At 44.2% G+C, this 21,316-nt stretch overlaps 1 protein-coding gene and 1 pseudogene across 2 annotated transcripts in view; both read right to left on the bottom strand.

Moving 5' to 3' along the window:
• LOC100595944 (dynein heavy chain 3, axonemal) overlaps window positions 1-21,316 on the bottom strand; it is a 216,102-nt gene that overhangs the window by 111,102 nt on the left and 83,684 nt on the right. Inside the window, exons 24-31 of the mRNA XM_030799977.1 lie at window positions 19,271-19,407; window positions 14,280-14,481; window positions 11,778-11,870; window positions 8,844-8,954; window positions 5,201-5,315; window positions 2,434-2,632; window positions 668-776; window positions 328-441 (exon numbers count right to left, since the gene is read on the bottom strand). Coding sequence (XP_030655837.1) covers window positions 328-441; window positions 668-776; window positions 2,434-2,632; window positions 5,201-5,315; window positions 8,844-8,954; window positions 11,778-11,870; window positions 14,280-14,481; window positions 19,271-19,407 — 1,080 coding nt within the window. The remainder of the gene's footprint in view (window positions 1-327; window positions 442-667; window positions 777-2,433; window positions 2,633-5,200; window positions 5,316-8,843; window positions 8,955-11,777; window positions 11,871-14,279; window positions 14,482-19,270; window positions 19,408-21,316) is intronic.
• LOC101176553 lies at window positions 9,320-10,035 on the bottom strand (annotated as a pseudogene). Its single transcript, XR_004027009.1, has one exon. The product of XR_004027009.1 is annotated as a peptidyl-prolyl cis-trans isomerase A pseudogene (transcript).

The raw sequence follows: 21,316 nt of genomic DNA, 5'->3' as shown, positions 1-21,316 counted from the left end.
GTGTGAGCCTCTGTGCGTGGCTATACAACCATTTCATGCTCATCTCTGTAGCATGAACTTATGCAGAATATCTGATGTATAGTATTTGCTCAGTAGCTACTATGGGCAAGTGAATGAATTAATATGATGGGGAAATGGGGATATGTGTATAAAACACGCATCTATCTCCTTGGGAGTCCTTTTGTTTAGCTCACTGAGTACATGCTTTGGAGGTTCTCGTGTCTGCCATACAAGAGACATAAGGCCCTGTTATTAAGGAGTGCAGAGCCAAGAAAAAGGCCCCTCCATGTGCAGCTTCTTTGTTCTGCAGCCTAGAGGCAGAGTTACCTCGATCCTGTTGAACTCATCAAAGCACGCCCATGCTCCAGCCTGTGCCAGCCCCTTGAAGAACTTCCCCATAGCTTTGTAATCCAAACCATCGGAGCAGTTGAAGACCACACACTAGAAAGAGGGAGGATGTGGGTATCATTCAGGGTGGATTCCATCCCATCTGAATTACCCTGCACCATTCAACAGCGGTGGGCTCCTCTCTCCTTGCTCTGCTTGAAGGAGCTGGGGCCCATGTTGCCTGTTAACGCTAAACCATCTTAAAGTTCATGCCTACTTCTCAAGTAGGGGTGCAGAGAGGGCCTGGAAGAGAGGGAGGGGATAGATGGCATTTCCTTACCTGCTTAGCCAAGGCTTTGGCCAAATCTTTGGTGGTTTCTGTCTTGCCAGTCCCAGCTGGACCCTCTGGAGCACCCCCAAGGTTCAGCTTCAAAGCTCCCATCAGTGTCCTATGGGGAAGAAAATAGGACTTCAGTGCTTGAGGTCTAAGACACAGGAAAGAAACCGGCTTTTTATTTATTTTGACTCATACAAATATTTAGGTTAGTGCAAAAGTGATTGTAGTTTTTGCCATTGAAAGTAATGCTAAAAGCCACAATGACTTTTGCACCAACCAAATAGTTAAAAATTTTCCCGATTATATGAGCAATACATCATCACTGTAAAAATTTCTATTTTACTCAGCATTGTAACCTCAGAGCCCAGCACAGTGCCCAGCACATGAGTGGCACCCATGAATATTTGAATGAATAAATGAATACATGCATACATATATAAATGAATCCAATAAAAGTGAAAATACTCATAAACTCCACATTCCAAAGATCACCAGTGCTAATGGAGTGGTTAAAATATATTTCTCCAACTAGATTATGAATTCTTTTTTTTCTTTTGAGACAGGTTCTCATTCTGTCGCCTTGGCTGGAGTGCAGAGGCATGGTCACAGCTCACTGCAGCCTTGACCTCCTGGGCCCAAGTGATACTCCCATCTCAGCCTCCCAAGTAGCTGGGACTTACAGGCACACACCACCACACCCAGGTAATTTTCATATTTTTTGTAGAGATGGAATTTTGCCATGTTGCCCAAGCGGGCTGGTCTCAAACTTCTGGGATCAAGTGATCCACTCACCTTGGCCTCCCAAAGTGCTGAGATTACAGGCGTGAGCCACCATGCCCAGCTAGATTATGAATTCTTAAATTCAGGAATCATATTTGATTCCATTTCGTAACCTCAGTAAATTAATACAGCTCCTGGCACGTAATAGGTGCAAGATAAATGTTAGAAACGAATGATGTAATAACTGTGGTTCCATGGCCCTTGGTATGAGTCTCTACGTTTTCATTTAGCACTCTATCTTGTAATCATTTGAATATGTCTCTCCCAACCCCCCAGTTAGATTTAGGGTTTCTTGAGGTCATGCATGGTGCACAGGAAACCTCAAAAAATGGTTGTTGAATAATGAGTGGAATAAATAAATGAATGAAGAGCAAAAATTATAGACCATAAAAAACAAGTGGTTGAGGATTTTGAAGGGAGAAAATACTCCCAAGTATTAGTTTTACAATCTAAAAAACTCCCACTGTAAGGAAATATATAAAAGCAAAGAACATCTAAACATCACAAAACCGACAAGTTCATAAAATCCCGATCTCAAAGGCTGAGTTCCACAGAAAATGTCAGAGTACTTTGCTGAGCACAGAATGGTCAGCTTTTTTCATGAGACTGGCTGGCAGAGCATAGAGACCTCTTGGATACGTTCTTGACCTCACTTCTTATCTATCTTATGGCCATAGGATTTCCAGGCACCATCTTGATTCCTGCCATTGGAGAGCCCTCTACGTTAAGTCCTAAGTCATGTTCACGGACGTGAACCAATATTCCACTTGTTGGTTCAAATATATTGATTTGCACTAGAATTCCTACTGGGTTCTCATTTCTAGCCTGAAGACCTAGTTTGCATGCCCATCTTTGGGACTACGGAGAACCTAATAATCTGAAGTGTGAAGGGTAAAGGTAACCCAAGACATCCCTAACTTTCCTCCCCAGAGTCTTCTTCCCCTGGAGTTCTCCATTCACCCCTCAGATCTAGGAGCTCCAGAGTGTACCTGTAGCAGCGGTCGGTGAGGGGTGTGATCACCAGCCGGGGGGAGTTTCCCAGGTACTCATAGCCATACAAGGCTTCTGTGCTGATAATCTGCACCTGCACATCCTTGGCCACCCAGTAGTAGCGCAGCTGTGAGATCCATTGGAAATCATTCAGATCAGAGACCCTGTCCTCAGATAACTTGGCCACCACGTCGCGGGCTGTTGGGACACAGATGCAGAAACACGCACACAGAGCCATCAGAACTCTCCATTTTTATAAGCTCCTCAGTTAGAAGTGGATGTTATCAAGGTCCCCCATTCTCCAAACTATTTCATTTTACTTATTTTTTGAGATGGAGTCTCGCTCTGTCCCCCACTCTGGAGTGCAATGGCATGATCTCGGCTCATTGCAACCTCTGCCTCCCGGGTTCAAGCGATTCTCCTGCCTCAGCCTCCCAAATAGCTGGGATGATAGGCGCACGCCACCACACCTGGCTAATTTTTGTATCTTTAGTAGAGATGGGGTTTCAACATGTTGGCCAGGCTGGTCTCCAACTTCTGACCTCAAGTGATCCACCTGCCTCAGCCTCCCAAAGTGCTGAGATTACAGGCGTGAGCCACTGTGCCCAGCCCAAACAATTTTAGATTTCACAAGCCTCCTTGCCCACCCCCAGCCTGCAGGCAGCAATATCTGTTAGAAGCTGGTCTTTGCTTTCTCCCAAAGCCAGGCAGAGAATCTGCTGCACTATCTTCTCTCAGACAGCACAGCAGAGCTATTAAAGGTGGTGCTCTGAAATCAGACTGCCTGGGTTCAAATTCTGGTTCCACCACGACCTAGCTATGTGACTTTGGGTAAGTTCCTCGACCTCTCTGTTCTTCAGTTGTGTAATCTGTAAAATAGGGATAACATAGTACCTACATTATAGGGTTATCATGAGGATTAAATGAATATATATGTACCTACGTACATATCTACATCTAGACACAATAGAGAGAGAAAGAGAGTTGACCTTGGCATAGGAAAATGTTATACAGGTATTAGCTACTGTTATCCCCAAATTCTTGGAAGTCTGAGCCAGAGGGCTTTGCAATGCATAGTGACTCCAAATTCCATCCTATTTCCAATATAACCCTTTTGGTCCTGTTTCAGGCCCCTAGGATATCCTAGGAGAATGCAATCAGCATGGCCTTATATAGCAGGGGAAGGAAGCCCGAGAATCCATGGTTAGATGTATCCTTTCCATCTGGGGGCCTGAGAAACCAGCTGGGAGATACATTTCTAGCTTTTCTTTTTTCTCTCATGGGACTGTAAGCCCTGATTTAATTTTATCCGAGTGACAAGGGCCTTGAAGTTGAAAAGTGGATCTAGGCTGATGAGAATCATTCATTATGTTTTTGGTAACTCAGGTGGAGAGCTATGGCAATCTCAGAGCTAGTACAGCAGACTCAAAATTAGGACCTCAGAAACGTCACTTTTCAAAGGGTTGCTTCCATTGAGCCTTTCTTTCCTCTCTGTGACAGAGTCTTCTTTATTACAGTGAAATCAAAAACCCTGCAGGGAAGAGTCCTTGAAGATTATATCCACAGCTTTTTCTTCCTTCCCAAGGAATTTAATTCCCCTCCTGGCTCTTGGGGGAATGTATAGGGGAACAACCTGATACGTTCTCCCAAGGAAGAGGGTATAGGGCAGGAGTATGGTATGCCTGAGGGATCCAAGAAGAAAGCAAATTTCAAGGGTTTGAGTTGGGGATGCCTTCACTGTACAGTGTGTGTATGTGCACTTGCATGTGTGTGTGAGTGTGTATGTGCAATTGTGTGCATGTGTGCATACATGCATGCTTGTGTTTGTGAACCCAACCACACTGGGGTACCCTGGGCAGTATAACCACATCTGCACCAATTATTCTTAACAGCCGAGTATGTTGCCGTGTGAAGAGCACATTTTCCCTTCTCTCTCCCTGATGTTATGCTGGTCTACCTAATGAAATCAGATTGAAGTGAGCATTAACCTGAGAGGAATGAGATGCCATGAAATGTCAGTAGGAAGCTGGGTGTGTGAGCAAGAGACTCTGTTCCCAAGCAACCAGCCTGGTCCAGCCCTAGTTTCCTTGGTGATGGAGTGAGGGTGTGGGGGTGGTTTGTTTTATATAAAGACTCCAGTTTTTCCTCCTCCTCGTCCTCCTCCTCCTCCTCCTCTTCCTCCTCCTCTTCTTTTTAAAGGAGGAGCTGGAAGGCATCCTCTCTCACCACCCACTACTTGCAACATTGCCCATTTCCAGTCCCTTAGGCTTGGAAGCAGACAGACATAGGCGATTCTGTTGCTTACTATTATAGCTGTATGCCTCTCCGCAAGTTAGTTACCTCTCTAAGCCCCAGGTTCTGAATCTGTGAAATATCCATGAAAATGAGATAATGTATGTCAACCACTTAGCACAAAGCCTGGCACCTAGCAAGCATTCAAAAATATTAGCTACAGCTAGCCGAGGAAATGATTCCACATTGGTGAAGCTCAGAAATGACTTTGGCCGTCATTGTCTCAGTACAAGCCCTGCTTCGAGGGTCCCTGGAAATCAGGTTGGGGATGGGAGAGGAAATACAGGTGGAGAGATGCAGAGCCCTTTGGCGCTGGCTTCTCTCCTTCCTCCCCCATCTTACTCTCAGTTGGAGAAAGCTCTCCCTAATGAGGAAGGAAACCCTGAATTATTCCATCCAGGAGAACTGAGATGAGCAAGACTAGACTGCTTCTCCTGGACAGTCAGTAATGGCAGGGGAAGCCCCCTGGCTTACCGTGGACATCGATGACCGTGAGGGCCCCGAGAGTGAGTCGAGCTCCACTGCTCAGCTTCCCTCGCACCAGCTGGACAATCTGTGCAATCTGATCATTGCTCTTTTTCAGAAAATCCTGGCAGGGGCAGAGGAGGGGACAACTGGTTACATCTGACTTTCCTCTGGCAATCCCCATGTCAAGAAATGGTATCATGGTCCACCGGATGGCTCAAGCCAGACCCCTGGGTGTCATCCCTCAAGTCCACCTTTTCCCTACCCCAGTCCTTAATCTCTGAATGAATTCCTAATGCATTATGCTGAAAGAGGCAAGATTTGGAAGGTTTCATACTGCATGATTTTATTTTTATAGTATTGTGGAAAAGGCAAAATTACAGGAGTGAGCAGAAAATACCTTGGTAGTTACTGGAGGCTTGGAGTAGAGAATGCAACTGACTACAAAGGGCCTGAGGACATTTTTTTGGGGTGGTGTGGAACTGTCCTATATATTGATTGTGATGGCCTACACAAATGCATGTGTTTATCAAAACTGAGAACTGTATGCTAAAAAAGGTGAATTTCACTGTATATACCGTAAATCAGAATTAGCCTCCCAAACTGGAAACTTTTTCGCATTAAAGAGACAAAGGAGCTATAAAAACAAAATGCAACACGTAATCCTAGATTGCATCCTAGACCAGAAAAAAAAAAAAAAAGACAGTAGGGCAATTGGCTAACTTTATTTATTTATTTGAGACAGAGCCTGACTCCCAAATAGCTAGGACTACAGGTGTGCACCACCACACCCAGTTAATCTTTGTATTTTTAGTAGAGATGGGGTTTCGCCATGTTGGCCAGGCTGGTCTCGAACTCCTGACCTCAAGTGATTCACCCACCTTGGCCTCCCAAAGTGCTGGGAATACAGGCATGAGCCACCACGCCTGGCTTGTCATTTCTTTTTCAAGATGACAAAATTTAAATTAGCCATTTTAGAAAGGTCTATAAGTTAGAGAATAAAATCGTATCAATGTTGATTTCCTGATTTGGATAACTGTACTATGGTTGTCTAAGATGTTAATATATGAGGAATCTGGATGAAAGATATATGGAAATTCTTTACATTACATTTTCAGCGTTATTTGTAAGTTTCATGTTATTTCAAATTAAAGAGGCAAAAAATAAAATAAAAAGAAAACTTTAAAAGGAAAAAAAGTAAGACCACCCTAGGTTAAAATCCTACTTTCCCTACTTTCTAGCTATGTGGCTCTGGGCAAATGATTTTAAGCTTCTGAGTCTCAGTCTCCTGGTGTGTGTCAAATGCAGATTTTTTTTTTTTTTTTTTTTGAGATGGGGTCTTGCTCTGTCACCTAGGCAGAAGTGCACAGGCACAAACGTGGCTCACCGAAACCTCGACCTCCTGAGCTCAAGCAATCCTCCCACCTCAGCTGCCTGAATAGCTGGGACCACAGGCATGCACCATCACTCCTGGCTAACTATTTGTAGAGATCGGGTCTCACTGTGTTGCCCAGGCTGGTCTTGAACTCCTGGCCTCAAGCAATCCTCCCACCTTGGCCTCCCAAACTATTGGGATTACAGGCATGAGCCACCGTATCCTGCCCTAAATCTAGATGATTATAGCTGCCTCTTCAAGCTGTGTTGAGGATTAAATGAGGTAGTGTATGTGGTGTTGGAGCTTCTCCCCACATCTCTCCTAACCACACCCATTCCTCAGCTATTCTAGACCAAAGTGTCTTCCTGCTGGAATACACCATGCTGTTCATCTTCAGGCTTTTGCATACTCCAGGTCTCCTCTCTGGAACACTCTCCCTCCTATTTTCTGCTCAGCTAATCCCTACTTATATTTCAGGTCTCCTCTTAGACACCACTTTTCTGGGAAATCTTCCCCAATCCTAACTTCCCTCCCCTCACTCTCTTACTCTTTCCTTCCTTCTATTTTCCTCCTTTCCTTCCTTCCTTCTTTTTTCCTCCCTTCCTTCCTCCCTCCCTCTCTCCCTTCCTTTCTTCCTTCCTTCCTTAAACCCTCCCTCCTTCCCTGCCTCCCTCCCTTCTCATACTTACTGGATGTGTGTTCTTTCCTTATCACAGTTCTATAAAAGAGCCTTTTTCTCTCCCCCACTAGACTATAAATCCATGAGGACAGGGACTATGTCTGTCTCATTCACATCTAATTACCTTTGTTAGCAGCAGTACCAGCACAGAGCAGATGCCAAACCAATATTTGTTAAATGAATAATAAATGGTTGGAGGGAGGGAGGGATGATTATTCTGTGTCAACACCTGCTTCCTTTAGGATACGGAGGCACATCACACAGCATGCATGCACACCAGGGCCTGGGTGTATGATGGGAAACATTCTCCCTAACTATGGGTGGGAAAACTGGGGCACATGAATCCACCTCCATCACAAAAAGTCAGAGATACCAGCACAAAAGTCAGAGGATTTTAGAGTTTCTAAAGTTTGAAATGATGGCAGTTTGCATGTGTGCAGTGCAATATGTCTATTAGGATTTATCAATATGGAATCTGTATAAGTTTAAACACTGGCCAAATATTAATGTTCTAATTTCAATTTATACAGCAAAATATAGGAAATTAAAACATATTCTAATCCACAGCCAATCCTCTAAGAGGAGTAACAGGAGGTCTGGTGAGATATTCATGGAGAATTAGACCATGGAAGAAAGGCTGAGTATGAAGTTTTCATTCATCCATTTAACAAATATTTGGTCAGGCACGGTGGCACCCAGCACTTTGGGAGGCTGAGGCAAGGAGGATTGCTTGAGGCCAGGAGTTCAAGACCATCCTGGCCAACACAGTGAGACCCCGTCTCTAGTTTAAAAAATAGAAAAAGTTTAAAAACAAACAAACAAATCCCCAAATATTTATTGAGCATCTACTCTGTGCTGGGCACTGTGTTAACCCCTGGAAACATAATAGTGAGCAGAGCATACATAGCTTCTTCCCTGTAGGGTTTACAGCCTCGTGTCTAAGTACTGAATCATTTACTGGCATCTTGTTTAACCCTCCCACAATATTATGATGTGGTGTGACAATTCCTTGCATGTTACAGACAAGGAGATTGAGAGTCGGGTTAAGTTGCTCATGGTCACACAGCTAACAAGAGACAGTGTCAGGATTTGAACTCAAGTCCATCCAGGTTTTAACTGTCAAGCATTGGCATCAATTGGCAGGGAATACGTGTATTTGGATCTGAGGATAAACAGATGCTTGAGTACACTTGGTCTCAAAAGAAAGCTGAAGGAAGGACGGGAGGTGGATTCATTCAGGAGGGAGTAGGGGTGATGAGAAGGAGGCCCCTTGGCTTAGGAAGAATACAGGAGGTCTTCCTTTGTAGAAATTCTGCCAGGTTGGCCCCCAGAAGCCAACAGTATAAGACTTAGAATCCTGCAGTCCAGAATTTCTGTCTGGGAAGGGCTATGAGAGGTCTTGTACCATAGAATTGCAGGACAGCTCAAATCCCAAATTCTCCATCCCACTGTCCTCATGGGAACCCTGATGTCTGCGATGCTATGAGCCCAAATGATTTTTGTTTAGACAACAAAACATGGCTACTCTAATTATACATCATTCAAGTCCTAATTGATGCTTGGATCTCTTCTGTAAGCTTCGCAGCAAGTTCACTTACCGGTAAGGTGTTTTCCCCCAGGGCTTGGGACACCTCCTGGGTCCAAAAGATGGAGGAGACACAGATAACCACCTGTCCAGGCCACTGTAAGACCCAGTGATTTCGAGGGACCTGGAAAAGTGCAGTGGGCATGTTGTAGGATCAGTTCACGTGTGGTTTAAACTGAATTTACAAAAACATGCCCCAATCACCTCACCACCACAACAAAAACAAAATCTTCCCCATCCTCAGACGCTACAAAGCTTGACACCTCTGGAATTACTGATTTATGTCTTCCTTTCTGAGTTTTATGAAAAAGAAAAAAAAAACCACCAATCATCTCATCAACTTTGCATTTTTTCCATGCTCCCATTCATCAAATTTTTCCGTAGTTATAATCAAGGTGATGTTCACAGAGTCCTCATAACTACTGGTTTTTAATGGCTACATAATATTGCAGTGCTCAGTCACAATTTTCTTTCTTTCTTTTTTTTTTTATTGTTATTTAGTTTTTATTTCATAATCATAAACTTAACTCTGCAATCCAGCTAGGCATGGGAGGGAACAAGGAAAACATGGAACCCAAAAGGAACTGCAGCGAGAGCACAAAGATTCTAGGATACTGCAAGCAAATGGGGTGGAGGGGTGCTCTCCTGAGCTACAGAAGGAATGGTCTGGTGGTTAAGATAAAACACAAGTCAAACTTATTCGAGTTGTCCACAGTCAGCAATGGTGATCTTCTTGCTGGTCTTGCCATTCCTGGACCCAAAGCGCTCCATGGCCTCCACAATATTCATGCCTTCTTTCACTTTGCCAAAGACCACATGCTTGCCATCCAACCACTCAGTCTTGGCAGTGCAGATGAAAAACTGGGAACCATTTGTGTTGGGTCCAGCATTTGCCATGGACAAGATGCCAGGACCTGTATGCTTTAGGATGAAGTTCTCATCTTCAAATTTCTCCCCATAGATGGACTTGCCACCAGTGCCATTATGGCGTGTGAAGTCACCACCCTGAGACATAAACCCTGGAATAATTCTGTGAAAGCAGGAACCCTTATAACCAAATCCTTTCTCTCCAGTGCTCAGAGCACGAAAATTTTCTCAAAGGAGACGCGGCCCAAGGGCTCGCCGTCGACGGCAATGTCGAAGAACACGGTGGGGTTGACCATGGCTAACAGTACACAGTTTTCCTCGGCGGCGGCGTCTGCAAAGCGACAGTCACAATTTTCTTAGCTGTTTCTCCACCCCACAATTTTTTCCCTCAAGCTACAGATCAGGAGTGGGCAAACTACGTATATAAATTTTTTCATAAATAAAATTGTATCGAAATACAGCCGCAGCATACAAAAGAATGAGTTTATGTCCTTTGCGGGGACGTGGAGGAAGCTGGAAACCGTCATTCTCAGCAAACTAACACAGGAACAGAAAACCAAACACCGCATGTTCTCACTCATAAGTGGGAGTTGAACAACGAGAACACATGGGCACAAGGAGGGGAACATCACACATCGGGGCCTGTCAGGAGGTGGGGGGCAAGGAGAGGGAAAGCGTTAGGACAAATACCTAATGCATGCGGGGCTTAAAACCTAGATGATGGGTTGATAGGTGCAGCAAACCACCATGGCATATGTATACCCATGTAACAGACCTGCATGTTCTGCACATGTATCCCAGAACTTAAAGTAAAATAAAATAAAATTTAAAAAAATTTAAAAAAAAGAAATATAGCCACGCCCATCATTTAATATTGTCTGATGCTTTTGTGCTACAAGGGCAAAGCTACAGTACCCATTTACTATACATACGTATCTTATTATGTTGTATACCTTAAATATACGTAATAAAATTTATTTAAAAAAAATAGTTGCATTGGGAATGTGGCCTGCAGAGTTGAAAATATTTACTATCTGGCTCTTTACAGAAAAAGTTTGATCTGAGGATAAAACTTGATAGATTTGATTTGGATAATTTCAAACCAGTAACTGCTTTTCTTTAATTTTTGATTCAGAGCATGTCATAGGAAAAGGGATTGGTCTTTCATTTTACAATGCAAATACTATGTCAAGGGACAGTAGGGTCAGTCCCCAGGACTTTAGTGTGAGGGTGTTGAGTATTGCTTTGTTCTGTGGGTGCTGGGAATAAGAAAGTAAGAAAGTTAGAGTCAGTCAGCCGGGCACAGTGGCTCATACCTGTAATCCCAGCACTTTGGGAGACCGAGGCAGGTGGATCATTTGAGGTCAGGAGTTCGAGACCAGCCTGGCCAACATGGTGAAACCACATCTCTATGAAAAATACAAAAATTAGCTAGGTGTGGTGGTGATTGCCTGTAGTCCCAGCTACTTGGGAGGCTGAGGCAGGAGAATCGCTTGAACCCAGGAAGCAGAGGTTGCAGTGAGCCAAGATCGTACCAATGCATTCTAGCCCTGGGAGAGAGAGTGAGACTCCATCTCAAAAAAAAAAAAAAAAAAAAAAAAAAGAAAAAAGAAAGAGAGCTGGAGTCACTCAACGTGAATGTGACCACAGGCTGGGTACCAAGTTATTCTGATAGGTTCTTTTGTCTTAAGCCTTATGTCATACCTGTTTCCCTTTAAGCTTTGGGAACATAATGAGTTATGCCATTCAGGGCATCTGTAAGGTAAATGAATTATTAATTGGAAGGGACTCTAAATAGACCTTGTGCCATTAATCCCATTTGACAAAAAGGACTGGTCCGTGGCAACCAGAGGGTTCCAGCTAACCCTCTTCTCTTGCATCACCTGCTTCTGACTGCCAACATTTCACCAGGAATAGGTTCATTGCCCCAGGGTTCACAGGTAAAGGAAAGAGAGGTGCAGAGGGACAAGTTTTGGTAGAAGGCAGAGGGTCCAACCGAACTACTGATACATGAAACTTCTCCCCAATGTTCTGTTCAGTGCACTAGTGTCCTGGCATGTGTACCCCGATTCTTGTTTACCTTGACATATGCTTCAATCCCGAGTCCAATGACTTCTCGCATACTGGCCAGCATCATCTGCTCCACCTGCTGGAGCCACTTTTCCACCATGCCCTATGGAGCAAGACAGACAGAGAGAGGGTGCAACAGTCAACCAAAGCCCAGAGGGAGGGAGAGTGGGCAGAACACAGCTTTCTCTCTGGACATGGCTGGAGGGATGCCCAAGGCTTGGCACCTTTTCAAGTCAATATTCTCTCTCTTCCCATTTTTTTTTTTTTTTTGACAAGGAGTCTCGCTCTGCCACCAGGCTGAAGTGCAGTGTCACGATCTTGGCTCACTGCAACCTCTGACTCCCTGGTTCAAGCGATTCTCCTGCCTCAGCCTCCTGAGTAGCTGGGATTACAGGCGTGCACTACCACTGCGGCTGATGAATTTTGTATTTTTAGTAGAGACGGGGTTTCACCATGTTGGCCAGGATGGTCTTGACCTCCTGACCTCGTGATCTGCCCACCTCGGCCTCCAAAGTGCTGGGATTACAGGTGTGAACCACTGCGCCTGGTCTCTTTTTTTTTTTTAAAGAGAGAGACAGGGCCTTGCTCTGTCATCCAGACTGGAGCGCGGTGGCACAATCCTGGCTCACTGCAGCCTTGAACTCCTGGGCCCAAGTGACTCTCCTGACTCAGCCTCCTGAGTAACTGGGACTACAGGCACATGCCACCATGCCCGGCTAACTTTCAAATTTTTCTGTAGAGCCATGGTCTATGTTGCCCAGGCTGGTCTTGATTTCCTGGCCTCAAGAGATCCTCCTGCCTCAGCCTCCCAAAGTGCTGGGATTACAGGTGTGAGCCATGGCACCCGGCCCTGGCCCCAGCCAATATTCCAATATTCTTTACCTGCTTTACACTTATGTTGTGTATTCTCAGAAGCGTATGCCTTCTAAAGGGGCAATAGGCCTTTTTTTTTTTTTTTTTTTCTGAGACGGAGTTTCACTCTTGTTACCCAAGGCTGGAGTGCAATGGTGTGATCTCGGCTCATTGCAACTTCCGCCTCCCGGGTTCAAGCGATTCTCCTGCCTCAGCCTCCCAAGTCGCTGGGATTACAGCATGTGCCACTACACCCAGCGTTTTAGTAGAGACAGGGTTTTGCCATGTTGGCCAGGCTGGTCTCAAACTCCTGACCTTAGGTGATCCACCCGCCTCGGCCTCCCAAAGTGCTGGGATTACAGGTGTGAGCCACCGCGCCTGGCCCATTTTTAATATGCATTACTTTCATGTCATTTTCTGAAACAGACAACTTCTCAGAAGGCAAATGAAACATTGTTGTCAGTTCATAAAATAAATTGCATCTTTTAAATGAACAGCTCTGATTCATGCATTATTCCAGTGGGTCTCAAACTTTGCTGTTCCTTGAAATCACTTGGAGATCTTTTAAAAATACTGATGACTGACTCCCACCCCTAGACTTCCTGATTTAACTGGTATGAGATGCAACCTGGTCATTTGGATTTTGATTAAAGCTCCATAGGGAAATTCAAATATGCAGCAAATTATTTAGCATTAGGATTTCAGGTAACTGTAGCCGTTGACTTCAGGTGCTTGTAAGCTAGCTGGTGTCTGCATTGGTAATGTGACTCCTGGTTGCTGCAGTTTATATGTGTGGGTGGCAAAAGCAGCCAACAAAGCAAGGCTAAGCTTGCTTGTCTATTTCCACTTGAGGGTGCTGTCACTGAGCAGAAATGGAAGTAATTTATACTTTACTCATTATATAAGGACATATGTATGAAAACCTGAGTTAAGTAGCATTATAGCTCTCATTGATTCTATGATGTTTTATTGATCTTTAAAATGAGGCCGGGCGCGGTGGCTCACGCTTGTAATCCCAGCACTTTGGGAGGCCGAGGCGGGCGGATCACGAGGTCAGGAGATTGAGACCACGGTGAAACCCTGTCTCTACTAAAAATACAAAAAATTAGCCGGGCGTGGTGGTGGGCGCCTGTAGTCCCAGCTACTTGGAGAGGCTGAGGCAGGAGAATGGCGTGAACCCGGGAGGCGGAGCTTGCAGTGAGCCGATATCGCACCACTGCACTCCAGCCTGGGCGACAGAGCGAGACTCCATCTCAAAAAAAAATAAAAAATAAAATAAAAAATAAAATAAAATAAAATAAAATGAGTGCCCCAGGAAGCTACCTGTCTAACTGAATCACTTTCAGCTGAACTCTGCAGATGGAAATCTAAACAGCATCGGCTGATTGGATCTGATTCCTGCAATTGACTCCACATCAAGTTGGGTTAAAATCCACAAATTTAATATGTCATGTGGATTGCAGTGGAATCCCCATCTTAGAGATGGGTACACTGAGACTCAGAAAGATTGAGTAACTTCCCCAAATCTTCAGTCGTTACATCGTGGAACCCAAGTGTTCCATACCCCAGGCAGTCTGGTGCTTAGTCCCAGTGCTTAGCCAATACGCTCTGATTTACTCTGTTATGGGGGAAAGAACCAAAAATGGGTAAGAGGAGTTACCTTGGCATTAGCTGGGTAGATTTTCTGTATGAACGGAACAGTTTCTTTTTCCGAGCTGATCATGCCCACAATTTCCAGATTGTCTGTAAACTCAAGCTTGGCTATTCCTTCAAAGCACTTCTTCAAGTGCGGCTGCACTCGGAGAGGGTCCTTTGTCTCAGACAAGATTTCCAGCAGCTCATCATTTGATAGGAAGAAGAACCTATTTCAAAGCAAAGAAAGATGGTAACTGGAACCTCTTCCAAGAACTTTTTCTAGCAAGGTGATACTCTCTGACAGGTAGTCCGCACCTAGGTGAATACCAGCTATATTCTGCGGTCTTCACAAAGGCCCACTCTCTTTTATCACTTTTCATCTGGGGCATGGAAGATGGAGTTTTGCTTTTCTTAAGAGATGAGGTCTTGCTATATTGCCCAGGCTAGACTTGAACTCCTGGGCTCAAGCAATCCTCTCTCCTCAGCCTCCTGAGTAGCTGAGATTACTGGCATGAGACATTACCCCTAGGTTGGAGATGGTTTTGACTCTGAGATACCACACTTGATCTTAGTCAAAAGACCAAGAAGCGATGGTTTTGAGTCTGACAACAAGAGAAAGAATAAAAGCTGACATATGTGGGTTTAATAGGGCTGGGGGGTAGGTGTTATCAGTTGAAAGGAGCCCGGATAGAACAGCAATTCTCAACTCGGCTGCACTTTAGAATCACCTGGGGAGCTTATACAAAATTCCAGAGCCACAGTTCCACTGTCCAGAGATTCTAATAGAATTGATCTGGGGGTGCAGCTGATGAAATTTGTATTTTTTAAAATTTCAGGTCATTCTAATGTGCAGCCAGTGTTGAGAACCACTGGGTAGGGGCAGGAGAAAAAGACTTCCTTGTCTTTCCTTCTCTCCATCCGTGCAATAACATTGTATAGGCATGATACAAGAAAGCAAATGTTAATAATGAGCCTATTTACATGCAAAGGCCTCCACCATCTTTCATTTTATCTTATTTTCTTTTGAGGCAGGGTCTCGCTCTGTCACCCGGGCTGGGGTGCAATGGTGCAACCATGACTCACTACAGCCTTGGCCTCCAGGGCTCAAGCAATTCTCCTGCCTCAGCCTCCCGAGTAGCTGGGACTACTAGTGCATGCCACCATGTCCGGCTAATTTTTGTATACTTTGTAGAGACGGGGTCTTGCCATGTTGCCCAGGCTAGTCTGGAACTCCTGGGCTCAAGTGATCCATCCACCTTACCTCCCAAAGTGCTGGGCCGATAAGCGTGAGCCACTGCACTCAGCCTTCTACTGTCTTTTAAATTAGGGATAATAAGACAATTTCATCTCTTGTTCAGGTCTAAAAGCAGCAACAACAAACCTTCAGAAAATGTCCAGTGTTCAAACCTGTACTGTGACCATCAGGCTGAAAGTTCTATGATGGAGGGATTGTGTGATTATGGTCTTTACCAAATATGGTGGATTACAAAAATGGCCACGATATTTACAGTTCCTCTCATCAAGGGGTGGAGTCTGTTTTCACATTTCTCAAACTTGAGCTGGCTCTGTGTCTTCCTTTGGCTAATAGAATGTAAGTGAACATGAGTCTGTGCAGGTTCTAACCCTAGGCATCAAGAGGCCATGATGCTTTCACTCTTGCTGCTCTTAGGAACCCTGTGACCACCACCATATAAATAAACCCAGGCTAGTCTTCTACAGGATAAAAGATATGTGGCCCAACTACCTGTTGTCCAGCCAGTAGGAAGCCAATGACCAGACAAGCAATTAAGGATGCTGACTGATGGCTGACTGCAGTCATGAGTGAGCCCCAGTGAGGCCAGAAGAACCACCCAGCCAAGCCCAGCTCAATCTGCCAACAGAGAATTATAAGCTAAATACGTGATTGTTGTTTCACACTTCTAACTTTTGGGGTCATTTGTTATTCAGCAAAGCAAAGGAATACACTGTATCTATAGTGTTGAGTAAGTAGAAAGAGTAATAATTATTTGTTGCTGATCAACTAACCAATATCCAATGAGATGTCAATTTCTCCCACTCCCAAGTGAAATTCAAATGGGTGATCTCTATGGATATATACTCCCCCTATCTCCATCATGTGCTATAATGAATAAGGCTCAATGGCCATAAGAGTAACAATAATACACTTGTATAATTTAAAATTAAAATCTTTTTTTAGCAATCTGTATTTTCAAGATGAAATTAAATTATGTGGCTATCAAAAACATTCCCAAAGTGTTTGCTGAGAGTGTTTAATTTTATTTCATAAAAATGCATAAAGAAATATTGAGGTGTGTGTGTATGTGTGTGTTTAACTTAGGGAAAAAATGTGGCTCAGAGAGGTTAAATGGCTGAATATCTTAACCAGACTTCCTGGGTATCAATTCTAGCTTGATCATTTTACCAGTCTTGTATCTTTGGGCAAATCATTATTTTCTCATTTATAAAACAGGGACAATAATAATGTTCCCAAACCCATAAGAGTATTACAAAGATTAAATTAGTTAATAAGTGTAAAGTACTTAAGCAGGGTCCTCGTGTAAGGTAAATGCTATTAGTGCTATTATTAATTTTTTTTTTTTTTGAGAGAGTCTCGCCCTGTCACCCAGGCTCGAGTGCAGTGGTGCCATCTCGGCTCACCACAATCTCTGCCTCCCGGGTTCAAGCAATTCTCCTGCCTCAGCCTCCCAAATAGCTGGGATTACAGGCACTCACCACCACGCCCAGCTAATTTTTGTATTTTCAGTAGAGACAGGGTTTCATCATGTTGGCCAGGCTGGTCTCGAACTCCCAGCCTCACGTGATCTGCCCGCTTCGGCCTCCCAAAGTGCTGGGATTACAGGCAGGAGCCACCGCACCCGGTCTATTATTCATATTTTAATTAGGAATAACAGGAGTGGGTCTAGAACTAGAAGCCCAAACCTCAGGTGTTTCCTGAGTTTAATCTCTTCCCAAGCCTTATGCTTCCAAACCAGGGTTCCTTCCACTATAATGTGCTGTCCAATACAAAAGCTATTAGCCACATGTGGCTATTTGCATTAAAAAGTAATATTAACTAAGTTAAAAATTGGCTTCCTCAGTCACCTCGGCCACATATAAAGTGCTCAGTGGCCACTGGCAGCTAAGGGCTACTGTACTGGACAGTAGGGACAAAGAACATTCCTATCATTGCAGAAAGTTCATTGGATAATGCTGAATTGAATAAATACCAAAGATACTTCTGAGTTTATTTATTTATTTATTTATTTACTTATTTATTTGAGACGGAGTCTTGCTCTGTCACCCAGACTGGAGTGCAGTGGTATGATCTTGGCTCACTGCAACCTCCGCCTCCCAGGTTCAAGCAATTCTCCTGCCTTAGCCTCCCAAGTAGCTGGGATTACAGGTGCCCCCCCACCACACTTGGCTAATTTTTGTATTTTTAGTAGAGGTGGGGTTTCACCATGTTGGCCAGGCTGGTCTTGAACTCCTGACCTCGGGTGATCCGCCCCCTCAACCTCCCAAACTGCTGGGATTACAGGCATAAGCCACCATGCTCAGTCATACTTCTGAGTTTCTAACAAATCACTTTTTTTTTTTTTTTTTTTTTTGGTAAACAGCAGGGAACTAACTTTGTCTCCATATAAAGAAACACTAAAATTTGTGTTTCTTAAAGGTAAATTAGAATCAAACATCCTAATTGGGATCAAATGACATGGAGTGACCGTCAATGGTGAACTAGTCATGGATAGATTATCAGGAATGTCAGGAGTGAGAACTCACCTTTCCGAAACTAACCTTCTCCTTTTTTTTTTTATTTTGAGACAGGGTCTGATTCTGTTGCCCAGGCTGGAGTGCACTGGCGCAGTCTTGGCTCACTGCAACCTCTGCCTCCCAGGCTCAAGCGATCCTCCTACCTCAGCCTCCGGAGTAGCTGGGACCATGGGCAAACACCACCACGCTGGCTTATTTTTTGTATTTTGTTGTAGAGGTGGAATTTCCCCATCTTGTCCAGGCTGGTCTCAAATTCCTGAGCTCAATCAATCCTCCCACCTTGGCCTCCCAAAATATTGGGATTATAGTCATGAGCCACCATGCCCGGCCTGGAACTAACCTAAAACTCCCTTGACTTTTATGCAGAAGATTGGTTCTTGTGAGGAAAAAAAAAAAGAGTCAAATATGTATAAGCATACCTATCAGAAACTACAAAATTTGATGTTATAAAAAAATTGACTGATGCTTCTTAAACATATAGTCTAGGTGCTAAATGTTTTCACATGTGTTAGTTCATTAATGCATACAACAAATACATGAAGTAGGAGCCATTATTTTTTTTTTTTTTTTGAGACGGAGTCTTGCTCTGTCGCCCAGGCTGGAGTGCAGTGGCACAATCTCAGCTCACTGCAAGCTCCACCTCCCGGGTTCACGCCATTCTCCTGCCTCCGCCTCTCCAAGTAGCTAGGACCACAGGCACCTGCCACCACGCCCGGCTAATTTTTTGTATTTTTAGTAGAGACGGGGTTTCACCGTGGTCTCGATCTCCTGACCTTGTGATCCGCCTGCCTTGGCCTCCCAAAGTGCTGGGATTACAAGCGTGGGCCACTGCGCCCAGCCAGGAGCCATTATTATATCCCAAATTTACGGTGGAGAACCTGAGGCTTGGATAGATTTGCTGGAGGCCTCAAGACCACTAGGTAGAAAAGCTGGTATGCCAAAGGAGGTCTGATTAACTCCAAAATCCAGGCTCATAGTCATGAATACTCTACCCCCGTAATTCGGAAAAATAACAGTGTTGGTTTGGACAACGTGTGCATTTGACACCCTTTGCTGTCCATTCAACCTCACACTAAGTAAAGACCATGAAGCCATGCCCCATTCCTGAAAGCTGTCTCAGAGAATGGAAAACCAGGAAAGAATATGGACTAGATTGGTTGAAGCCAACTCTTGGTATGAAAAATGTAATTCTACCTACATACAGGGCAAGAATGTAATTCCAAATAAAAGAACAATACTGGATACCTGGGGAAGAATAGTCTCTTCTTCTCCAAGTAATCATTCAGCCCTTTCTGGATGTCCTCCAAGAGAAAGTTGGCTTCTTGAAGCTTCTCGGCCATCCGTGGCTGGTCAGCTGCCACCAGAACCCTGTTATCTTTCACCTGGGTTCCATAAAAAAAGGTGAGACTCAACATGAGGTTCCCAAGTTCTGAGATTGGTCACTGTAATGAATGTGTGACCTATCAACTGACAGCACTCGTTGTCCAGCTAACTGCCTCCTGATCCCCCTCCTAACTGCACAGGGGTGAATGCTCATGGAACATGACCTTGTTCCTCTGATCATGGTTGACTGGGCAGGGATTGGGCACCTAAAACCAACCAAGCCCAATTATATTTTAACCCAAGGAGTTTAGAATCCAAACCATGACATTCTATACTAGTCTGGGCTGAGTGAGGATTATGTCTCTCTGTGTGATGGAGTGGTAGAGAAAGCCAGTCTTGAGGGGGGTGGGGGAAGAGAGAGAGAGAGAGAGAAAGAGAGACTAAGGCAGGGCCAGGAAAGAGGAGCCAAGATCAGAGAGATGGAAGGAGTTCCTAAGAGAAGAGGCTTCTGGGTTCTAGATCCATCTTTTGTGAGGCTTGGATGCGCTATTTGGCCTTGGGTTCCATGAGACACCCATTTGGTCTTCTCGTTTCAGCTATCCTGAGTCGGTTTCTGTCACTTGCACCCAAACAACCTTAACTAATAAAGAATTGGCTTATGCTGGCTGGACAATCTAAATTCCCATTTATCTCACTCCCACAAACAAAGCAGGGAAGACAAATTCCTTTGCAGCAAAATCTTTTTAAGTGCACCCCAGTTTGATCACACTTGATTTAAAAAAGGAAAATGATTTGACCTCATAAAAGATGCCTCTAGGTGCCTTGCACACCCAGTGAACTTACCATCCTTCAAGCCTTGATCCCAATGTTCCTGCTTTAGAGGCCTTCCTTGACACCCTGAGACAACTAAATCACTCTTCTGTATTCTAATAACTATTTGTATATTACTTTTTTTTGGGTTGAGGGGACAGAGTTTTGCTCTGTTGCCCAGGCTAGAGTGCAGTGGCACAATCTGGGCTCACTGCAACCTCTGCCTCCCGGGCTCAAGGGATCCTCCTGCCTCAGCCTCAGAATAGCCGGGATTACAGGTGCACACCGCCATACCCAGCTAATTTTTTATATTTTTAGTAGAGACAGAGTTTCACCATGTTACCCAGGCTGGTCTCCAACTCCTGAGCTCAAGCTATCCACCTGCCTTGGCCTCCCAGAGGGCTGGAATTACAGGCGTGAGCCACCACACTCAGCCAAGCCAGCAAATTCTATGAAGACAGAAATCATATTCTTGCTACCTTCAAGTATTTTCTGATTCCTAGTATAACACCTGGGTCATTGTAGGTACTGAATAAACATTTGTTAAATAACTGAGTAACCAAATGTGGGTAATTGTTGGAATTCTAAAAGGATTCTCAAGCTATAAAACTGTTATTGCATTATCCTGTAACAAATAAAACCTTGTAAGAAATGACAGTTAAATAATACAAACTGCCTATAGTTACTGCTTGGGAAGTGGGATTTCAAAAGGCTTCTGCTTTCTATGTTACGTATTTGTATTTGCTTTTTTTTTTTTTTTTAATTTCTTTTGAGACAGAGTCTTGCTCTCTCTCCCAGCCTGGAGTGCAGTGGCACGATCCCAGGTCACTGCAACCACCGTCTCCTGAGTTCAAGCGATCCTCCCACCTCAGCCCTCCGAGTAGCTGGGATTACAGGCATGCACCACAATGCCTGGCTAATATTTTTGTGTGTGTGTATTTTTAGTAGAGATGGGTGTTTCACCATGTTGGCCAGGCTGGTCTGGAACTCCTGACCTCAAGTGATACCCCCGCCTTGGCCTCCCAAAGTGATGGGATTATAGGCATGAGCCATTGCACCGGTCATATGTTTGCATTTTTAATAATAACAACTTTTGAAATTATGAGAAGATATAAAAAGATTGATTTTCCAAAACTCTAGTTCATTTACAAGTTTCAA

This window comes from Nomascus leucogenys, chromosome 2, assembly GCF_006542625.1.
Source record: "Nomascus leucogenys isolate Asia chromosome 2, Asia_NLE_v1, whole genome shotgun sequence".
Lineage (NCBI taxonomy): Eukaryota > Metazoa > Chordata > Mammalia > Primates > Hylobatidae > Nomascus > Nomascus leucogenys.
This window is presented reverse-complemented; position numbering and strand designations above follow the sequence as displayed.